Source organism: Oncorhynchus mykiss, chromosome 5, assembly GCF_013265735.2.
Source record: "Oncorhynchus mykiss isolate Arlee chromosome 5, USDA_OmykA_1.1, whole genome shotgun sequence".
Classification (NCBI taxonomy): Eukaryota; Metazoa; Chordata; class Actinopteri; order Salmoniformes; family Salmonidae; genus Oncorhynchus; species Oncorhynchus mykiss.
In genome coordinates this window covers 48,364,894-48,386,923 of record NC_048569.1, presented here as the reverse complement: position 1 = coordinate 48,386,923, position 22,030 = coordinate 48,364,894, and the positions used below count along the sequence as shown (strand labels likewise).

The 22,030-nt window shown below is 42.1% G+C and overlaps 1 protein-coding gene across 6 annotated transcripts in view; it reads right to left on the bottom strand.

Moving 5' to 3' along the window:
• sec16a (SEC16 homolog A, endoplasmic reticulum export factor) overlaps positions 1–22,030 on the bottom strand; it is a 73,531-nt gene that overhangs the window by 38,030 nt on the left and 13,471 nt on the right. For all 6 annotated transcript variants that reach the window (XM_036977742.1, XM_021603211.2, XM_036977740.1 and 3 more), the window contains 3 exons: positions 13,601–13,737; positions 13,202–13,290; positions 415–586 (listed from right to left, as the gene is read on the bottom strand). In XM_036977742.1, coding sequence (XP_036833637.1) covers positions 415–586; positions 13,202–13,290; positions 13,601–13,737 — 398 coding nt within the window. The remainder of the gene's footprint in view (positions 1–414; positions 587–13,201; positions 13,291–13,600; positions 13,738–22,030) is intronic.

Below are 22,030 nucleotides of genomic sequence, written 5' to 3'. Positions count from 1 at the left end.
CTGTCAACAAACCTAATCCATGGATTGCACCATGTCCTTGTCCATAAATTGCTTACAAGGCAAAGAAACAAATACGTAATTTTGTAATTCGGGTGAACCATCCCTTCAACATAAATATATGATATGCATCAACGTCAAGCTCCTGTAGTGTGTGATGGATGCTACAAGTTGGTTGTAGATGAGGCGAGTTTATCAAAATACAAAATGTAAACCACTATGACTGAGTATCTGGAAGTGCTAAAGAAGCCATAGTCTGGTTTAGTGGTAGCACTCCTAACTCTGGACCACACATTGCCCCTTGTGGCATGTGTTCAAACCCTGCACCTTCATTCTGTATTCCTCTACCCAACAGTCTTTCCCTATCATTAGTGACATATCTCAATGAAAAACAATCAAGGCTGTATAAGCGAATACCTGGTGGTAGCGGCAGGGTACTGCTGGGAGGGCTGCTGGTTGTAGTAGGCTGCCTCCCTGCCCCGGTAGGCCTCAGGGTTGTAGTTGTACCAATAGTTCTGGTCGTAGTAGTCTCTGTAGCGGGGGTCATAAGTGCCTGCTGAAGCATTGTAGCCCTCCCACCTGCTCCGGTCTGAACAAACACAGACAGGGGAGACCATCAGGACTATGTCAATGTTAACACTACATTAGAGTTATTATATCATTGTTGTTGCAATTAATCCTTATGTTTACGGTATTTATATTGTCAATTCTGTATGTACACTTTTTATGTTGACTTTGTGTCTGTATTCTGTTTGTACATTGTCTATTGCTGGCAGCACCTATCATCTAAGCGCCCAATTCAGACTTAAGAAATGTACGCCTTTCCTATGCACTTCTCCGCAGTTGGTATTCAGGTGCATAACGGGCTTTGCAGGCATGGTTCCCTAGTGTGTGCTAAATACATTTAATTAAACCGCTAAAAACCCTGCCACTTTCTCATGGAGTTTTCATTGAATAGGGTTTTCCGTCCGTTTATTTAAAGCCATCCCTTTACATTTGGTGTACCTTTAACTAGAATTTTCAACAGACTCACTAGAATATGAAGAGAATGGTTAGGGATCAATGAAAGAAAGTGATGCAAACACACACATTTTCTCCTTTTCAGCACCAGCTAGTACATTTTAAAATACTCTGATCATGTATATTATTTAGTATTAGGAAAGTATTGATGCAAAGAAAAAAACGTTTGGTTTATTTGTGCATAAAAAAAAAAAAGATTCATCCTGAAAGTTGCCATATTGAAATTGTTCAATCTATGAAATAGGTTTTAAAAGTATAAAATAGGGGTTGAACTGTAGTCCTATAAATGGAATTGTGATGACAACGGTCCAGTTGTCGTGAACCATGCGCCAGGCTTACAACTGCTACATATGGTCTGCGTTCCATAATGATTCAAATAGGTTACATGTCCCGAAATTATTGCACAACTTGTAAAGGCCTACGTTAGCCTAATATGATCCACTTTTGCTAGCAATCCTCAGGAAGAACCACACAAACGTGACAGAGGAAAGAAAGGTAAACTAACAATGTGATGTGATGCAATGATACAAAATGCAAGGGAACTAACTCTAAAAACAGTGACAGTTATACACTACCGTTAAAAAGTTTGTGGTCACTTAGCACTTGTTATTGAAAGAAAAATATTATTTTTTTACCACTAAAATAACACCAAATTCTACAGTCAAGACATTGTTAATGTTGTAAATGACTATTGTAGCTGAAAAACAGCAGATTCTTTATGGAATATTTACATAGGTGAACATAGGCCCATTACCAGCAACCATCACTCCTGTGTTCCAATGGCACGTTGTGTTAGCTAGTCCAAGTTTATAATAGGCTAATTGATCATTAGAAAACCATTTTACAATTATGTTAGTACAAAAAACTGTTGAAATGATTTAAGCAATAAAATTGTCCTTCTTTAGACTAGTCGAGTATCTGGAGCAACAGCATTTGTGGGTTCGATTACAGGCTCAAAATGGACAGAAACAAAAGGACATTCTTCTGAAACTCGTCAGTCTATTCTTGTTCTGAGAAATGAAGGCTATGCCATGCAAGAAATTGCAAAAAAACTGAAGATCTTGAACAACGCTGTGTACTACTCCCTTTAAAGAACAGCACAAACTGGCTCTTACCAGAATAGAAAGAGGAGTGGGAGGCCCCGGTGCACAACTGAGCAAGAGGACAAGTACATTAGAGTGTCTAGTTTGAGAATCAGACGCCTCACAAGTCCTCAACTGGCAGTTCAATAGTGCCCACAAAACACCAGTCTCAACGTCAACAGTGAAGAGGCGACTCCGGAATGCTGGCCTTCTAGGCAGAGTTACAAAGAAAAAGCCATATCACAGGCTGCCAATAAAAATAAAATATTAAGATGGGCAAAAGAACAGACACTGGACAGAGGAAGATTGGAAAAAAGTGTTACAGGCAGACGATTATACGTTTGAGGTGTTGGGATCACAAAGAAGAACATTCATGAGCTGCAGAAAAAATTAAGATGCTGGAGGAGTGCTTGACTCCATTGGTGGAGGCAATGTGATGATCTGGGGGTAATGTGATGATCTGGGGGTGCTTTGGTGGTGGTAAAGTGGGAGATTTCTACAGGGTAAAAGGGATCTTGAAGGAAGGAAGGCTATCACTCCATTTTGCAACGCCATGCAATACCCTGTGGACGGCGCTTAAATTGAGTCAATTTCCTCCTACAAGAGGACAATGACCCAAAGCACAGCTCCAAACTATGCAAGAACTATTTAGGGAAGAAGCAGTCCGCTGGTATTCTGTCTATAATGGAGTGGCCAGCACAGTCACCAGATCTCAACCCTATTGAGCTGTTGTGGGAGCAGCTTGACCGTATGGTACGTAAGAAGAGCCCATCAAGCCAATCAACTTGTGGGAGGTGCTTCAGGAAGCATGGGGTGAAATCTCTTCAGATTACCTCAAAAAATGGACAACTAGAATGCCAAAGGTCTGCGAGGCTATAATTGCTGAAAATTGAGGATTCTTTGATGAAAGTTTGAAGGACACAATTATTATTTCAATTAAAAGTAATTAGTTATTTATAACCTTGTCAACATCTTGACTATATTTCCTATTCATTTTGCAACTAATTTCATGTATGTTTTCATGGAAAACAAGGACATTTTTAAGTGACCCTTTTGAACGGTAGTGTAAATGTATGTGGGTATAACTGACGGTGGCTAATATTTAACACAATACAAATTTGAAAATAAACTTTTAAAAAACAGTGGAAAGTCTAGGCATTTAATTAAAACATTCTAGAAATCATAAATCAACTCGGTAGGTTTGGTGCTATACTGTCATTTGCACATGACTACAGAAGCCTACAGTCTGGGTCTCCACATTTCATCCCAAGTTACAGTGAGCACCATAATTCATTGGACAGTGACCATTTTTTTGTGTTATTTTGGTTCTGTACTCTAGCACTTTGAGTTTGAAAGGATACAATGAAAATGAGGGTGAAGTTTAGAAATAACATCGACATCACCAGATGCTGGGTATCTTCCCTGGTGATGCTCTGCCAGGCCTGTGCTGCAGCAATCTTCAGTTCCTGCTTGTTTTGGGGACTTACTGCCTTCAGTCTCCTCTTCAGAATGTAAAATGCATGTTCAATTGGATTCAGATCCAGTGATTGACTCAGCCAGTCAAGGATTTTCCACTTTTTGGCCATCAAAAACCCCTTTGTTGCTCTAGCAGTATGTTTAGGGTCATTGTCTTGTTGCATGATGAAGTGCCATCCAATGAGTTGAGGCATTTGGTTTGTCCGAGCAGATAAAATATTTCTGTAAACTTCAGAATTCATTGTTCTACTTCTGTCTGCAGTCACATCATCAATGAAGACAAGTGAGCCTGTCCACTGGCAGCAACAGGCCCAAGCCATAACACCCCCTCCCCCATGTTTCACAGATGAGGTGGTATGCTTCGCAAGGCTGCGGGGACAAGACGGTATCCCGAACTGCATCCTCAGAACGTGTGCAGACCACCTGGCTGGAGTATTCAATCTCTCCGTATACCAGTCTGATGTCCACCATTGTTTGTATACACAAGAAAGCAAAAGTAACTTAAATAAATGACTATCGCCCCGTAGCACTCACTTCTGTCATCATGAAGTGCTTTGAGAGGCTAGTTAAGGATCATTTCACCTCTACCTTACCCTCTAGACCCACTTCATTTTGCTTACAGCCCCAATAGATCCACAGACGATGCCATCGCACTGCACACGGCCCTAGCCCATCTGGACAAATCAAATCAAACTTTATTTGTCACACGCGCCAAATACAAAAAGTGTAGACCTTACCGCAAAATGCTTACCTACAAGCCCTTAACCAACAGTGCAGTAAATAGTCCAGTGGCCAATTTATTAATTGTTTACCAGTCTTATGGATTGGGGCTAAAAGCTGTTAACCTGTTTGGGCTAGGGGGCAGCATTTTCACTTCTGGTTGAAAATCGTGCCCAGAGTAAACTACCTCCTACTCAGTCCCAGATGCTAATATATGCATATTATACGTAGTTTTGGATAGAAAACACTCTGAAGTTTCTAAAACTGTTTGAATGATGTCTGAGTATAACATAACTCATATGGCAGGCAAAAACCTGAGAAAAAAATCCATCCAGGAAGTGGGAAATCTGAGGTTTGTAGTTTTTCAAGTTTTTCAGTTTTTCAGCCCCTATTGAAGATAGTGGGATATTGGTCATGTTGCACTTCCTAAGGCATCCACTAGATGTCAACAGTCTTTAGAACGTTGTTTCAGGCTTCTCCTGTGAAGGGGTGCTGAATGAGAGGGGAATTAGTCAGAGGTCTGGCAGAGAGCCACGGGCTTGTGACACGCGGTCATGAGAAAGTTACCTCTCGTTCCATTGCTTTTCTACAGACAAAGGAATTCTCCGTTTGGGACATTATTGAAGATTTATGATAAAAACATCATAAAGATTGATTTTATACATCGTTTGATATGTTTCTACGACCAGCAACTTTTTGGGATTTTCGTCCGACCTTTGCGCTGGACTTGCCCGTGCCTCGTGAGTTTCGATTTGTTTACGAAACGCGCTAACAGAAGGTGTTTAGACAAATTATTAACTTTATCGAACAAATCAAAACATTTATTGTGGAACTGGGATTCCTGGGAGTGCATTCTGATGAAGATCATCAAAGGTAAGTGAATATTTATAATGCTATTTCTGACTGATGTTGACTACACAACATGGCAGATATTTCTTTGGCTGCTTTGGGCTCTGACCGCCGTACTCAGATTATTGCATGGTATGCTTTTTCCGTAAAGTTTTTTTGAAATCTGACACTGCGGTTGATTTAAGGAGAAGTTTATCTAAAGTTCCACGTATAATAGTTGTATCTATTATCAATATTTATTATGCGTATTTCTGTGAATTGATGTGGCTCTCTGCAAAATCACAGCATGTTCTGGAACTACTGAACATACCACGTCAATGTAAAAGGAGATTTTTGGATATAAATATTCACTTCATCGAACAAAACATACATGTTTTGTGTAACATGAAGTCCTATGAGTGTCATCTGATGAAGATCATCAAAAGTTAGTGATTAATTTAATCTATATTTCTGCTTTTTGTGACAACTCTTTTTGGCTGGAAAAATGGCTGTGTTTTTCTGTGACTTGGTGGTGACCGAACAATCGTTTGTGGAGCTTTCGCTGTAAAGCCTTTTGAAATCATACACTGTGGCTAGATTAAAGATAATTTTATCTTTAAAATGGTGCCTAATAGTTGTATGTTTGAGAAATGTATTTATGAGATTTCTTGTTTGAATTTGGCACCCTGTAATTTCACTGGCTGTTGGCGAGGGGTTCCCCGTTCCCAGGCAGGTTAAGGATCCTTTTGGGCCTAGACTTGGCACTCCGATACTGCTTGCCGTGCGGTAGCAGAGAAAATGGGTGCCCGGAGTCTGACAATTTTATGGGCTTTCCTCTGACACCATCTATTATGTAGGTCCTGGATGGCAGGAAGCTTGGCCCCAGCGATGTATGGGCCGTATGCACTACCCTCTGTAGCGCCTTGTGGTTGGAGGCCGAGCAGTTGCCATTCCAGGCAGTGATGCAACCTGTCAGGATGCTCTCGATCGTGCAGCTGTAGAACTTTGAGGACCTGAAGACCCATGCCAAATCTTTTTGGGTAGGTTGTCGTGTCCTCTTCACGACTTGTCTTGGTGTGTTTGGACCATGATAGTTCGTTGGTGATGTGGACACCAAGGAACTTGAAACTCTTGACCCGCTCAACTACAGCCCAGCCAATGTTAATGAGGGCATGTTCGGCCCGCCTTCTCTTGTAGTCCACGACCAGCTCCTTTGTCTTGCTCACGTCGAGGGAGAGGTTGTAGTCCTGGCACCACACTGCCAGGTCTTAGACCTCCTCCCTATAGGCTGTCTCATCATTTTCTGTGATAAGGCCTACCACTGTTGTGTTGTCAGCAAACTTAATGGTGTTGGAGTAAGTAAGCATTTCACTGACGTCTATACCTGTTGTACTAGGCGAACGTGACAAATAAACTTTGATTTGATTCGTGCTTGGCCACGCAGTAGTGGGTGAATAGGGAGTACAGGAGAGGACTAAGTACACACCCGAGGGGCCCCAGTGTCAGGATCAGCGTGGCAGACGTGTTGTTGCCTACCCTTACCACCTGGGGGCGGCCCGTCAAGAAGTCCAGGATCCATTTGCAGAGGCTGGTGTTCAGTCCCAGTGTCCTTAGCTTAGTGATGAGCTTCGTTGGCACTATGATGTTGAACACTGAGCTGTAGTCAAGGAACAGCATTCTCACATAGGTGTTCCTTTTGTCCAGGTGGGAAAGGGCAGTGTGGAGTGCGACTGAGATTGTGTCATCTGTGGATCTGTTGCGGTGGGATGCGAATTGGATTGGCCCTAGTGTATCCCGGAGGATACTGTTGATGTGAGCCATGACCAGCCTTTCAAAGCACTTCATGGCTACCGACGTGAGTGCTACGGGGCGGTAAGAGAGGTGAGGGCCCTGGGAATGTGGTACCAGGAAAATAACCTCTCACTCAATGTCGACAAAACAAAAAGGAGCTGATCGTGGACTTCAGGAAACAGCAGAAGTAAGCACGCCCCTATCCACATCCACAGTGAAGCAGGTGGAAAGACTCAAGTTCCTCCGCATACACATCACTGCCGATCTGAAATGGTCCACCCACACAGACAGCGTGGTGAAGGCGCAACTGTGCCTCTTCAACCTCAGGAGGCTGAAGAAATTTGGCTTGGCACATAAGACCCTCAAACTTTTACAGGTGAATACATCCTGTCGGGCTGTATCACCGACTGGTACGGCAACTGCACAGCCCGCAACCGCAAACCTCCCCAGAGGGTGGTGCGGTCTACCCAACGCATCATCGGGGGAAAACTACCTGCCCTCCAGTACACCTACAGCACCTGATGTCACAGGAAGGTCAAAAAGATCATCAAGTGCAAAACCACCCAAGCCACTGCCTGTTCACCCCGCTATCATCCAGGGGTAGGTACAGGTGCTTCAAAGCTGGGACCAAGAGACTGAAAAACATCTTTCTCAAGGCCATCAGACTTAAATAGCCATCACTAGGCAACGTCCACCCAGTTACGTAACCCTGCACCTTAGAGCCTGCTGCCACATATACATACTTGAAATCACTGGCCATTTCAATAATGGTAGACTAGAAGGGCAGGTAACAACACATCCGCCACGCTCATCCTCAACATAGGGGCCCCTCAGGGTTGCGTGCTCAGACCCCTCCTGTTCTCTGTTCACTCATAACTGTACGGCCAGGTACGACTCCAACACCAGTGGTAGGCCTGATCACGACAACAGTGAGACAACCTATAGGGAGGTTGTCAGAGACCTGACCGTGTGGTGCCAGGACAACAACCTCTCCCTCAACGGGATCAAGACAAAGGAGATGATCGTGGACTAAAGGAAAAGGAGGACTGAGCACACCCCCATTCTCATCGACAAGCTGTAGTGCAGCAGGTTGAGAGCTTCAAGTTCCTTGGCATCCACATCACCAAACAAACAAACAACGGTCAAAGCACACCAGTCGTGAAAGATGGCATGACAAAACCTATTCCCCCTCAGGAGACCTAGATTTAGCATGGGTCCTCAGATCCTCGAAAGGTTCTACAGCTGCACCATCGAGAGCATCCTGACAGGTTGCATCACTGCCTGGTATGGCAACTGCTTGGCCTCCGACCGCAAGGCACTACAGAGTAGAGGTCAACCGATTCATTGGAATGGCCGATTAATTAGAGCCGATTTCAAGTTCATAACCATCGGTAATCTGCATTTTTGGACGCCAATTATGGCCGATTCCATTGCAAATCCACGAGGAAACTGCAGGCCGAACACATGTTACGCGAGTGCAGCAAGTAGCCAAGGTAAGTTGCTAACTAGCATTAAACTTATCTTATATTTAAAAAAACATCAAAACATGATCACTAGTTAACTACACATGGTTGATGACATTAGTAGTTTAACTAGCTTGTCCTGCGTTGCATATAATCAATGCGGTGCCTATTCATTTATCATTGAATCACAGCCGACTTCGCCAAACGGGTGATTATTTAACAAAAGCGCATCTTGCGTCAGGGTATATGGACATATGGGTATCTGGACCCCTACAAATCAGCCGGGCTAGACAATCTGGATCCTTTCTTTCTAAAATTATCTGCCAAAATTGTTGCCACCCCTATTACTAGCCTGTTCAACCTCTCTTTCGTGTCGTCTGAGATTCCCAAAGATTGGAAAGCAGCTGCGGTCATCCCCCTCTTCAAAGGGGGTGACACTCTTGACCAAACTGCTACAGACCTATATCTATCCTACCATGCCTTTCTAAGGTCTTCGAAAGCCAAGTCAACAAACAGATTACCGACCATTTCGAATCTCACCATACCTTCTCTGCTATGCAATCTGGTTTCTGAGCTGGTCATGGGTGCACCTCAGCCACGCTCAAGGTCCTAAATGATATCTTAACCGCCATCGATAAGAAACATTACTGTGCAGCCGTATTCATTGATCTGGCCAAGGCTTTCGACTCTGTCAATCACCACATCCTCATCGGCAGACTCGGCAGCCTTGGTTTCTCAAATGATTGCCTCGCCTGGTTCACCAACTACTTCTCTGATAGAGTTCAGTGTGTCAAATCGGAGGGTCTGCTGTCCGGACCTCTGGCAGTCTCTATGGGGGTGCCACAGGGTTCAATTCTTGGACCGACTCTCTTCTCTGTATACATCAATGAGGTCGCTCTTGCTGCTGGTGAGTCTCTGATCCACCTCTACACAGACGACACCATTCTGTATACTTCTGGCCCTTCTTTGGACACTGTGTTAACAACCCTCCAGGCAAGCTTCAATGCCATACAACTCTCCTTCCGTGGCCTCCAATTGCTCTTAAATACAAGTAAAACTAAATGCATGCTCTTCAACCGATCGCTACCTGTACCAACCCGCCTGTCCAACATTACTACTCTGGACGGCTCTGACTTAGAATACGTGGACAACTACAAATACTTAGGTGTCTGGTTAGACTGTAAACTCTCCTTCCAGACCCATATCAAACATCTCCAATCCAAAGTTAAATCTAGAATTGGCTTCCTATTTCGCAACAAAGCATCCTTCACTCATGCTGCCAAACATACCCTTGTAAAACTGACCATCCTACCAATCCTCGACTTTGGCGATGTCATTTACAAAATAGCCTCCAATACCCTACTCAACAAATTGGATGCAGTCTATCACAGTGCAATCCGTTTTGTCACCAAAGCCCCATATACTACCCACCATTGCAACCTGTACGCTCTCGTTGGCTGGCCCTCACTTCATACTCGTCGCCAAACCCACTGGCTCCATGTCATCTACAAGACCCTGCTAGGTAAAGTCCCCCCTTATCTCAGCTCGCTGGTCACCATTGCATCTCCCACCTGTAGCACACGCTCCAGCAGGTATATCTCTCTAGTCACCCCCAGGACCAATTCTTTCTTTGGCCGCCTCTCCTTCCAGTTCTCTGCTGCCAATGACTGGAACGAACTACAAAAATCTCTGAAACTTGAAACACTTATCTCCCTCACTAGCTTTAAGCACCAACTGTCAGAGCAGCTCACAGATTACTGCACCTGTACATAGCCCACCTATAATTTAGCCCAAACTACTACCTCTTTCCCTACTGTATTTAATTTATTTATTTATTTTGCTCCTTTGCACCCCCATTATTTTTATTTCTACTTTGCACATTCTCCCATTGCAAATCTACCATTCCAGTGTTTTACTTGCTATATTGTATTTACTTTGCCACCATGGCCTTTTTCCCCTTTACCTCCCTTATCTCACCTCATTTGCTCACATCGTATATAGACTTGTTTATACTGTATTGTTGACTGTATGTTTGTTTTACTCCATGTGTAACTCTGTGTCGTTGTATGTGTCGAGCTGCTTTGCTTTATCTTGGCCAGGTCGCAATTGTAAATGAGAACTTGTTCTCAACTTGCCTACCTGGTTAAATAAAGGTGAAATAAAAATAAATAAATAAATAAATAAATAAATAAATAAATATGCAACAGTTTGGGCCGCCTGGCTCATTGCGAACTGTGTGAAGACCATTTCTTCCTTAACAAAGACCGTAATTAATTTGCCAGAATTTTATATAATTATGACATAACATTGAAGGTTGTGCAATGTAACAGCAATATTTAGACTTAGGGTTGCCACCCGTTAGATAAAATACGGAACGGTTCCGTATTTCACTGAAAGAATAAACGTGTTGTTTTCGAAATGAGTTTCCGTATTTGACCATGTTAAATGACCAAAGGCTCATATGTGTGTATTATATTATAATTAAGTCTATGATTTAATATAGCAGTCTGACTGAGTGGTGATTGGCAGTAGCAGGCTCATAAGCATTCATTCAAACAGAACTTCCTGCGTTTGCCAGAAGCTCTTTGCAATGCTTGACGCACAGCGCTGTTTAGGACTTCAAGCCTATCAACTCCTGAGATTAGGCTGGCAATACTCTAGTGCCTAAAAGAACATCCAATAGTGAAAGATATATGAAATACAAATGGCATAGAGAAAAATAGTCCCATAATAACGACAACCTAAAACTTCTTAACTGGGAAAATTGAAGACTCATGTTAAAAGGAACCACCAGCTTTCATATGTTCTCATGTTCTGAGCAAGGAACTCAAACGTTAGCTTTTTTACATGGCACATATTGCACTTTTACTTTCTTCTCCAACACTTGGTTTTCGCATTATTTAAACCAAATTGAACATGTTTCATTATTTATATGTGACTAAATTGATTTTACTTATGTATTATATTAAGTTAGTGTTAATTCAGTATTGTTGTAATTGTCATCATTACAAATATAAATATATGTTTAGCAGACGTGGCGAAATGCTTGTGTTTCTCAAATATAAATATTTAAAAAAACGGCAGATTAATCGGTATCGGCTTTTTTTGGTACTCCAATAAAATCGGTATCAAAAAGAATAATAAATCGGTCGACCTCTACTACAGAGGGTAGTGCGTACGGCCCCAGTACATCACCGGGGCCAAGCTTCCTTCCATCCAGGACCTCTATACCAGGCAGTGTCAGAGGAAGACCCTAAAATGTTTTACTTTAATAATGTTCACATATTTTTGCTTTACTTATCTCACAAGTATGTGATATTAGGATGAGCAATGTTGGAGTGGCATAGACAGTAGTCTATGCCACTCCAACATTGCTCATCCTAATATTTATATATTCCTTAATTCCATTCTTTTAGTTTTAGGTTGTGTGTATTGTTGTAATTGTTGGAGCTAGAAAAACAAGCATTTCACCACATCCACAATAACATCTGCTAAACATGTATGTGACAAATCAAATTTGACCAAGACCCGATGGTCAATCTGACAGAGCTCCAGAGTTCATCAGAGGAGATGGGAGAACCTTCAAGGACAACCATCTCTGCAGCACTCCACCAATCAGGCCTTGATGATAGAGTGGTCAGACGGAAGCCACTCCTCAGAAAAAGGCACATGACAGCCTGCTCGGAGTTTGCCAAAAGGCCATGAGAAACAAGATTCTCTGGTCTAATGAAACCAAGATTGAACTCCTTGGCCTGAATGCCAAGCGCCACGTCTGGAGGAAACCTGGCACCATCTCTACAGTTAAGTATGGTGGTAGAGGCATTATGCTGTGGGGATTTTTTCAGCTGCAGACTGGCAGACTAGTCCTGAGCTCTAAAGCGCTAAGGACCTCAGACTGGGGCAAAGGTTCACCTTCCAACAGTACAACAACCCTAAGCACACAGCCAAGACAACGGAGGAATGGTTTCGGGAGTCTCTGAATGTCCTTGAGTGGCCCAGGCAGAGCCCGAACTTCAAACATCTCTGGAGACCTGAAAATAGCTGTGCAGCGACGCTCCCCCTCCAACCTGACAGAGCTTGAGAAGAATGGGAGAAACGCCCCCAATACAGGTGTGCCAAGCTTGTAGCGTCATACCGAAGAAGACTCAAGGCTCTAATCGCTGCAAAAGGTGCTTCAACAAAGTACTGAGTAAAGGGTCTGAATACATATGTAGATGTAATATTTCAGTGCCTCCCAAGTGATCTAAGGCACTGCATCACAGTGCTAGCTGGCTTGTGTTCCGGAGGACGCACAGCTCTCGACCGTCAGCCTCTCCCGAGTCCGTATGGCAGTGGCAGCGATGACACAAGGCTGTAACTACCAATTGGATACCACGAAATTGGGGGGGAAAAGTAATTGAAAAAAATATATATTAAAGCTTCTTTAAAAATAAACAAAAAATTTGCAAAAAACAACCTGTTTTTGCTTCGTCATAATGGGGTGTGTGTCGATTGATGAGGGGGAAAAAAACAATTTAATACATTTTAGAATAAGAATGTAACGTATCAAAATGTGGAAAAAGTCAAGAGGTTAAAATACTTTCCGAATGCACTGTAGGTCCATGCCCTGACAAATTGAGGCTGTTCTGAGGGCAACAGGATGGGGTGGAACTCAATATTACAAAGGTGTTTTTAATGTTTTGTACACTCAGTGTAAGTTAGGAATAACCAAATGTAAATTTCTATGTATAGTAATAATTGTAGGTTTTGTAAGTTTTACCTAACTTTCTACCATAGTTATCGCAATGTAACTAAGCCATTGGTGGTTGGTACTGTTCCTCTTACCTCCGTACTGGTTTTTGTAATACTCTGCATAGTAGTCATCATAAGCACTTCGGTTAGCTCTCTGATATTCTTCAGGGGGGAAACCTTGCCTGGGATATTCAGAAAACAGGGAGGATTGAGTGTCCAAAAGCTCACGGAGGGGTGGTCAAAAAGGTCAGACGATAGGTTCTTCAACTAACTGACAGTTACAGGTGGTACTTACCTAAACGTTAGGCCCTAAAGCAACTACACACACAAAGGCTTTTCCAGTCCCAAACTGTCAATGGAGGTGCGTGGGAATTTTTACCATCCAACCCACCCACGTAAACAGTACAGCTGTAACACGCATGCACACATTTCTCCACAGTTTGCATTGGTAATAGGGTACTGTTACTGGTCAGTGGAGAATTACACTAGTACCTGGAGGAGGGTCTGTCTGAGTACTGGCTGGTTCTGGAGCTGGGTCTCTCTGGCTGGGGCTCTCTGTATGGGGGGTAGGCTGGGTTGGCTCCTTCATATCTGCCATAGCGAGGGTCTGCTATCATGTATGGGTCATCCTGAGGGACAAAAAACATGGTCAAATTGGAATGTGGAAGGACATGCACATGGGAGCATGGCTGTCTTGTTTTACCAAGCACCTGTGTGAGAAATACAGGATCTGAGTACGCTGACGTGACAGTGCCCAGCCCTATCTCAAATTAATTTGAATGTACAGTACCAATCACAAGTTTAGACACACATCCTCATTCCATTTAAAAAAAACTATTTTCTACATTGTAGAATAATAGTGAAGACATCAAAACCTTGAAAACACACATATGGAATCATGTAGTAACAAAAAAAAGTGTTAAACATATCAAAATATATTTTATATTTGAGATTCTTCCAAGTAGCCACCCTTTGCCTTGATGACAGCTTCACACACTCCTGGCATTTTCTCAACCAGCTTCATGAGGTAGTCACCTGGAATGCATTTCAATTAACAAGTGTGCCTTGTTGAAAGTTAGTTTGTGGAATTTCTTTCCTTCTTAATGTGTTTGAGCCAATCAGTTGGTTTGTGACAAGTTAGGGTTGGTATACAAGGTAGGGGTGGTACTGTGTACAGAAGATCACCCTATTTGGTAAAAGACCAAGTCCATATTATGACAAGAAAAAGCTCAAATAAGCAAATAGATACTACAGTCAATCATTACCTTAAGACATGAAGGTCAGTCAACACGGAAAATGAATAACTTTGAAAGTTTCTTCAAGTGCAGTCGCAAAAACCATCAAGCGCTACAGTGGTTCCTCCTTTAAAAAGTTGCATCATACTGTGGCACACCTTGAGGGCTGCTGTAGCATTCTGTGGCACGTTTTCTATTTGTCAGCCTTTTTTTCTGTTAATGCAAGTTATTGCTAGTTTGACCACCAGATGACATCTTTGAGAAGCATTTGATAGTCTTCCGTATTGGAATTAACATAGAATTTAAAACCTTTATTGTAATAAAATAGTATATGAGATTGATTAAGAAATTTGTATAACAGGAGGAAGGAGTAGGCTGTCCTTGTAAATAAGAATTTGTTCATAACTGACTTGCCTAGTTAAATAAAGGTTACACTAAGGGCATAACATTTCTGCACCCGAATTTTCTAATTCTTGTCTAACTAATACCCAACCAGAGATTAAGTGAAAATAAAAAATAATTGATTTATCAAGACCAGTCCCCATGCTTGCCTCAGAGCAGTACGAAACGGTGCTAAAAATTGAAGATTTTGCTTCTAACTTCAATATGCTCTATAAATAAATAAGTACTACACCATTTTGAACAGTACATTACTCAACACTAGTGAGACTCCTTTCGCCTTATGGTAGGCCTAACTTATATATAAAAAACAATTACATTTAGAGGATTGGAGGCCTCTAAATAAATATCTAAGGTGGATTTTTCATTAGATATTCTCAGATATTCTCACAGATTCTAAGGGGCTTTTATATCATTCTAAATTAATTAATAGTAAATGGCTTTGTTTAAAAAGTAACAACATTTTGGAGATTTCGTTTTCATTTAACCTAGAGTGAGAAAAAGGCAATTATTGAACATGGGGTGAGACACTCACTAATTTGTAAATAAAGCCTGTCAGTTATTTAGAATTGTTTATTTATGGAGAAACCAAACTTGATTATTTAGCAGATATCACTTGCTTATATTCATGAAGATGATGAGCAATTGGCAAAGGCAATCTGTAATCTGCTGACATCACATCAACATCGCTCTAATTACAGTCAGAAGACAGTTGAAGAAACTTGCGTGGACTTATGGAAAGGCCCTGTAAGAAATGTTTATATATAAATATATACAGTGCCTTGCGAAAGTATTCGGCCCCCTTGAACTTTGCGACCTTTTGCCACATTTCAGGCTTCAAACATAAAGATAAACATAGATAAACATAAAGATATAAAACTGTATTTTTTTGTGAAGAATCAACAACAAGTGGGACACAATCATGAAGTGGAACGACATTTATTTAAACTTTTTTAATAAATCAAAAACTGAAAAATTGGGCGTGCAAAATTATTCAGCCCCTTTACTTTCAGTGCAGCAAACTCTCTCCAGAAGTTCAGTGAGGATCTCTGAATGATCCAATGTTGACCTAAATGACTAATGATGATAAATACAATCCACCTGTGTGTAATCAAGTCTCCGTATAAATGCACCTGCACTGTGATAGTCTCAGAGGTCCGTTAAAAGCGCAGAGAGCATCATGAAGAACAAGGAACACACCAGGCAGGTCCGAGATACTGTAGTGAAGAAGTTTAAAACCAGATTTGGATACAAAAAGATTTCCCAAGCTTTAAACATCCCAAGGAGCACTGTGCAAGCGATAATATTGAAATGGAAGGAGTATCAGACCACTGCAAATCTACCAAGACCTGGCCGTCCCTCTAAACTTTCAGCTCATACAAGGAGAAGACTGATCAGAGATGCAGCCAAGAGGCCCATGATCACTCTGGATGAACTGCAGAGATCTACAGCTGAGGTGGGAGACTCTGTCCATAGGACAACAATCAGTCGTATATTGCACAAATCTGGCCTTTATGGAAGAGTGGCAAGAAGAAAGCCATTTCTTAAAGATATCCATAAAAAGTTTTGCTTAAAGTTTGCCACAAGCCACCTGGGAGACACACCAAACATGTGGAAGAAGGTGCTCTGGTCAGATGAAACCAAAATTGAACTTTTTGGCAACAATGCAAAACGTTATGTTTGGCGTAAAAGCAACACAGCTGAACACGCCATCCCCACTGTCAAACATGGTGGTGGCAGCATCATGGTTTGGGCCTGCTTTTCTTCAGCAGGGACAGGGAAGATGGTTAAAATTGATGGGAAGATGGATGGAGCCAAATACAGGACCATTCTGGAAGAAAACCTGATGGAGTCTGCAAAAGACCTGAGACTGGGACAGAGATTTGTCTTCCAACAAGACAATGATCCAAAACATAAAGCAAAATCTACAATGGAATGGTTCAATAATAAACATATCCAGGTGTTAGAATGGCCAAGTCAAAGTCCAGACCTGAATCCAATCGAGAATCTGTGGAAAGAACTGAAAACTGCTGTTCACAAATGCTCTCCATCCAACCTCACTGAGCTCGAGCTGTTTTGCAAGGAGGAATGGGAAAAAATGTCAGTCTCTCGATGTGCAAAACTGATAGAGACATACCCCAAGCGACTTACAGCTGTAATCGCAGCAAAAGGTGGCGCTACAAAGTATTAACTTAAGGGGGCTGAATAATTTTGCACGCCCAATTTTTCAGTTTTTGATTTGTTAAAAAAGTTTGAAATATCCAATAAATGTCGTTCCACTTCATGATTGTGTCCCACTTGTTGTTGATTCTTCACAAAAAAATAGTTTTATATCTTTATGTTTGAAGCCTGAAATGTGGCAAAAGGTCGCAAAGTTCAAGGGGGCCGAATACTTTCGCAAGGCACTGTATATTTTAATTATCAGAACATTAACCATGTGTGTTCGCTTATTTTGTACTGTTCTGTAGTTTTGACCCAATGATTCGTCTGACAAAGGACTTTGCGTCCTGTAGGCCCAGGCATGGATCAAAGCTGGCGAAACATTCAATAATGTTATCTTTACAGATGAATCAACCATGGCCCTTGAGCAATTTGCTCAAAATTGCTACAGAAAAAAAAAGGAAAACGGTCAAGCAAGCCGAGTCCCAAGCATTCGCTCAAATTCCATGGGTGGTGGTCAATTTTCGCCAGGGACCAGGCCCATATTTGATATTTTATGGTAAGTTTGGCTATTTACAAAGCTAAAGGTACAGAAAATATTGTAGCCAACACCTCACGGAATGTGTTGCAAAATAATTCTCTCTTGCCTTCTTTTTCAGGTATCATGGCACGAGATTTCTTTGAGGAAGAAATCAAGAGACATGAGATATGCTAACCCAACATTTCTTTCAAGGTAGGATTATAGCAAGATTATGTTACGTTTAGGCCTATTTACATGTATATTTCTATTATTGTACCTCATTTTCGCTGTTAGGATAAATGTATTTTTCTTTCTTCTCCAAATGCAGACAAAGACCCAAAACATACTGCTGCCCAGGTTTGCATTGCAAATGAGGACATAAACTGGGTCAAGACGCCAGCAGAGTAAGTAGACCTTTATGTAGTAAAATAAAGGTTAAATAAAAATAAATAAGACCTACAACACCTTCGGTAGGCCTACACTATATATAAAAAAATCTAAATCAAATCTAATTTTAGATTAGACATGGTTAGAAGATTTTAATGCGAGTGTAGCGAAATGCTTGTGCTTCTAGTTCCAACCATGCAGCAATAACTAGCAATTTCACTACAACTACCTTATACACACAAGTGTAAAGGAATGAATAAGAATATGTACATATAAATATATGGATGAGCGAGCGATGGCCAAACGACATAGGCAAGATGCAGTAGATGGTATAGAGTACAGTTTATACCCTACTTCACTCATCTTGTATGTAAACATTATATAAAGTGGCATTGTTTAAAGTGACTAGTGATACATTTACATCCAATATTTAATTGTTAAAGTTGTTAGAGATTTGAGTCAGTATGTTAGCAGCAGCCACCCAATGTTAGTGATGGCAGTTTAACAGTCTGAGATAGAAGCTGTTTTTCGGTCTCTCGGTCCCAGCTTTGTTGCACCTGTACTGACCTCACCTTCTGGATGATAGCGTGGTGAACAGGTAGTGGCTCGGGTGGTTGTTGTCCTTGATGATCTTTTTGGCCTTCCTGTGACATCGGGTGGTGTAGGTGTCCTGGAGGGCAGGTATTTTGCCCCCGGTGATGCGTTGTGCAGACCTCACTGCCCACTGGAGAGCCTTATGGTTGTGCAGTTGCCGTACCAGGTGGTGATACAGGATGCCCTCGATTGTGCATCTGTAAAAGTTTGAGTGTTTTTGGTGACAAGCCAAATTTCTTCAGCCTCCTAAGGTTGAAGAGGTGCTGTTGCGCCTTCTTCACCATGCTGTCTGTGTGGGTGGACCATTTCAGTTTGTCCGTGATGTGTACGCCGAGGAACTTAAAACTTCCTTCCCTCTCCACTACTGTCCCATCGATGTGGATGGAGGGGGCGCCCTCTGCTGTTTCCTGAAGTTCACAATCATCTCCTTAGTTTTGTTGACCTTGAGTGTGAGGTTATTTTCCTGACACCACACTCCGAGGGCCCTCACCTCCTCCCTGTAGGCCGTCTCGTCGTTGTTAGTAATCAAGCCTACCACTGTTGTGTTGTTTGCAAACTTGATGATTGAGTTGGAGGCGTGCTTGGCCACGCAGTCATGGGTCATGAGAACGCACCCTTGTGGGGCCCCAGTGTTGAGGATCAGCGGGGTGGAGATGTTGCCTACCCTCACCACCTGGGGGCGTCCCGTCAGAAAGTCCAGGACCCAGTTTCCTCTTGTCCAGATGGGTTAGGGCAGTGTGCAGTGTGATTGCGTCATCTGTGGACCTATTGGGATGGTAAGCAAATTGGAGTGGGTCTAGGGTGTCAGGTAGTGTGGAGGTGAGATGATCCTTGAATAGTCTCTCAAAGCACTTCATGATGACAGAAGTGAGTGCTGCGGGGCGATAGTCATTTAGTTCAGTTACAACTTTGCATTATTGGGAACAGGAACAATGGTGGCCCTCTTGAAGAATGTGGGAACAGCAGACTGGGACAGGGATTGATTGAATATGCCCATAAACACACCAGCCAGCTGATCTGCGCATGCTCTGAGGACGCGGCTCGGGATGCCGTCTGGGCCGGCAGCCTTGCGAGGGTTAACACGTTTAAATGTTTTACTCACGTTGGCTGCGGTGAAGGATAGCCTGCAGGTTTTGGTAGCGGGCCATGTTGGTGGCACTATTGTCCTCAAAGCGAGCAAAGAAGTTGTTAAGTTTGTCTTGCTCCCAGACATCGGGGTCCGCGACGGGTCTGGTTTTCTTTTTGTAGTCTGTGATTGTAGACCCTGCCACATAAAAGTCTTGTGTCTGAGCCGTTGAATTGTGACTCTACTGTCTCTACTGACGGTTAGCTTGTTTGATTGCCTTGGAGGAAATAGCTACACGTAGGTCTCCTGATTTAAACCCGATAGAACTTGTTTGGCATCAACTGAAAACATTCATCCATAACTGTGCCAAGCCGACAGGCAAAGATGAACTAGTCAAGGCCATCAAGATGTTTTGGCTAGAGAAATTGACGATACAACAACGTAACAAATACATTGATAATCTCAGCAAGGTTTTACCTGTGGTCGTGGAGCTGGGTGGAAAAGTGACTAAAATCTAGTTAATATAAACATTCGCATTTGAAAGTCTTTTCTCATAATTGTATTAACAAAAGCATAAAGATGTTTATGAATAAATACTGTACTGCTGTTTTGAGTTAGAAATGTAACACTATAGAGTACATAAGCATCGAAAACATTGCAAGTTGAGGAATTTTCACAACAGTAGCCGGGTCATAGTCTATTGTCCTGCTAATAGAAAACATTTGCATGATGGCTACACCTGCTACAGTTGTGATGTCTTTGTAGAATAATACTAATGTAGAAAATAGTAAAAATATAGAAAAATCCTGGAATGAGTAGGTGTCCAAACTTTTGACTGGTACTTGCTTAATTAATTTGAAACCCTCTGGGTTTCTGTTAGGATGGAACGGAAAATATGGCGCTGTACAACGTGACGGTCGGCAGTACAGTACTGGGCTATTTATAGCTAAAGAATCCCTGTGCCATGCGGACGGGAGACCGGTTGGAATTGTAAGTCGGTCTAATAAAATAAAAAAATCCTACTCCCTAATCCTACTGTTTAGCCTCATAGCTGGCTGAGGTAGACTTAGTTACTTTATTTAGGTTTTGGCTCCGAAGAAATAGACTCCAATTACGCCCTCTTGTTGTCTTGGGGGGGGGGGGGGGGTCACACACACCTAGCTCGGCTATGAGACAATTCTTTAGTTGAATAGTCTATTCAGCTAATAGCCCATCCTGCTACACTTGTGAAAAACTAGTAAGAATTTTTTTCCCCTTTCCACATGTTAAATATTCCAATTGATAAAGTGTTTTTAGCCACAATCGGCCTCAACCCCAATTAATACATTTGGGCACAGTCGATAGCATGCTGGACTTCGGGCTGGAATGTTGAGGGCTCGAAACCTGCTCCCTGCTTGTTTCATTACAATATTATGCCCGTCTCAGAGCAAATAGCCTAGATTGTTACTCCCATCTCGTTCCTGCTCTCTTCCACGTGTCATTCTCGTGGCTACTGTTTTTTATTCTGTATATATGAATTACAAATCAGCCTTTACTTAAATCATGTTCCATCTATTGCATAGTTACAATGTGTAATCATTGATGTCCCAGGAGCAGGAGTGGTAAACACTGTTGAAGTGTATAATTGTAATACATACATGCAGACACAGCATCATTCAAAGAATGGAGTTTGATACACCTGGTATTGGATATGACTGAACAAAAAGAAACAAAAAAACTTGCTAAATATAGATTTTCATAAATGAACTTGATGACAACAAAATATGCACAATCGTTTGTCTGTAACATATTCCTTTCAACTGGAAATGTTTTTCTTGACTTGTTATGACGTTATAATTACTTAACTTAGCGTCCACCATGTTGTCAGCCCTCTTCGCTGAAGAAAGTCACCAGCGACAGGTGGCTCGCATCAAAATCGTCATTGGAACCACTCAATATGATTGGTTATATAAAAACCTTGGGACCCAAATGCATAATGAGTGCTCCAACTCCCCCTTGCGGTGGTCTGGAGCAATGAAGCCCTGATGCTGGGTACCTCTAAGTCCCGCGGTATAAGCTCACAGCGTTTAAAGAAGGAACCACTGTATGATGAAACTGGCTCTCATGAGGTCCGACACATGAATGGAAGACCCAGAGTTACCTGTGCTGCTGAGGATGAGAATTAACTGCACCTCAGAATGCAGCCCAAATAAATGCTTCACATAGTTTAAGTAACAGACACATCTCAACATCAACTGTTCAGAGGAGATGACGTGAATCAGGCCTTCATGATCAAATTTCTGCAAAGAAACCACTACTAAAAGGACACCAATAATAAGAAGAGACTTGCTTTGGCAAAGAAACACAAGCAATGGACATTAGACCAGTGGAAATCTTTCCTTTGGTCTGATGAGTCCAAATGTGAGATTTTTTGGTCTTTATGAGATGCAGAGTAGGTGAACGGATTATCTCCACATGTGTTGTCCACATCATGAAGCATGGAGGGAGTGTGATGGGAGTGGGGTTGAAATTGTGTCAGCCGGTGATTGTCAAGCAAATAACTGCCTGTCTCACAGTAATTG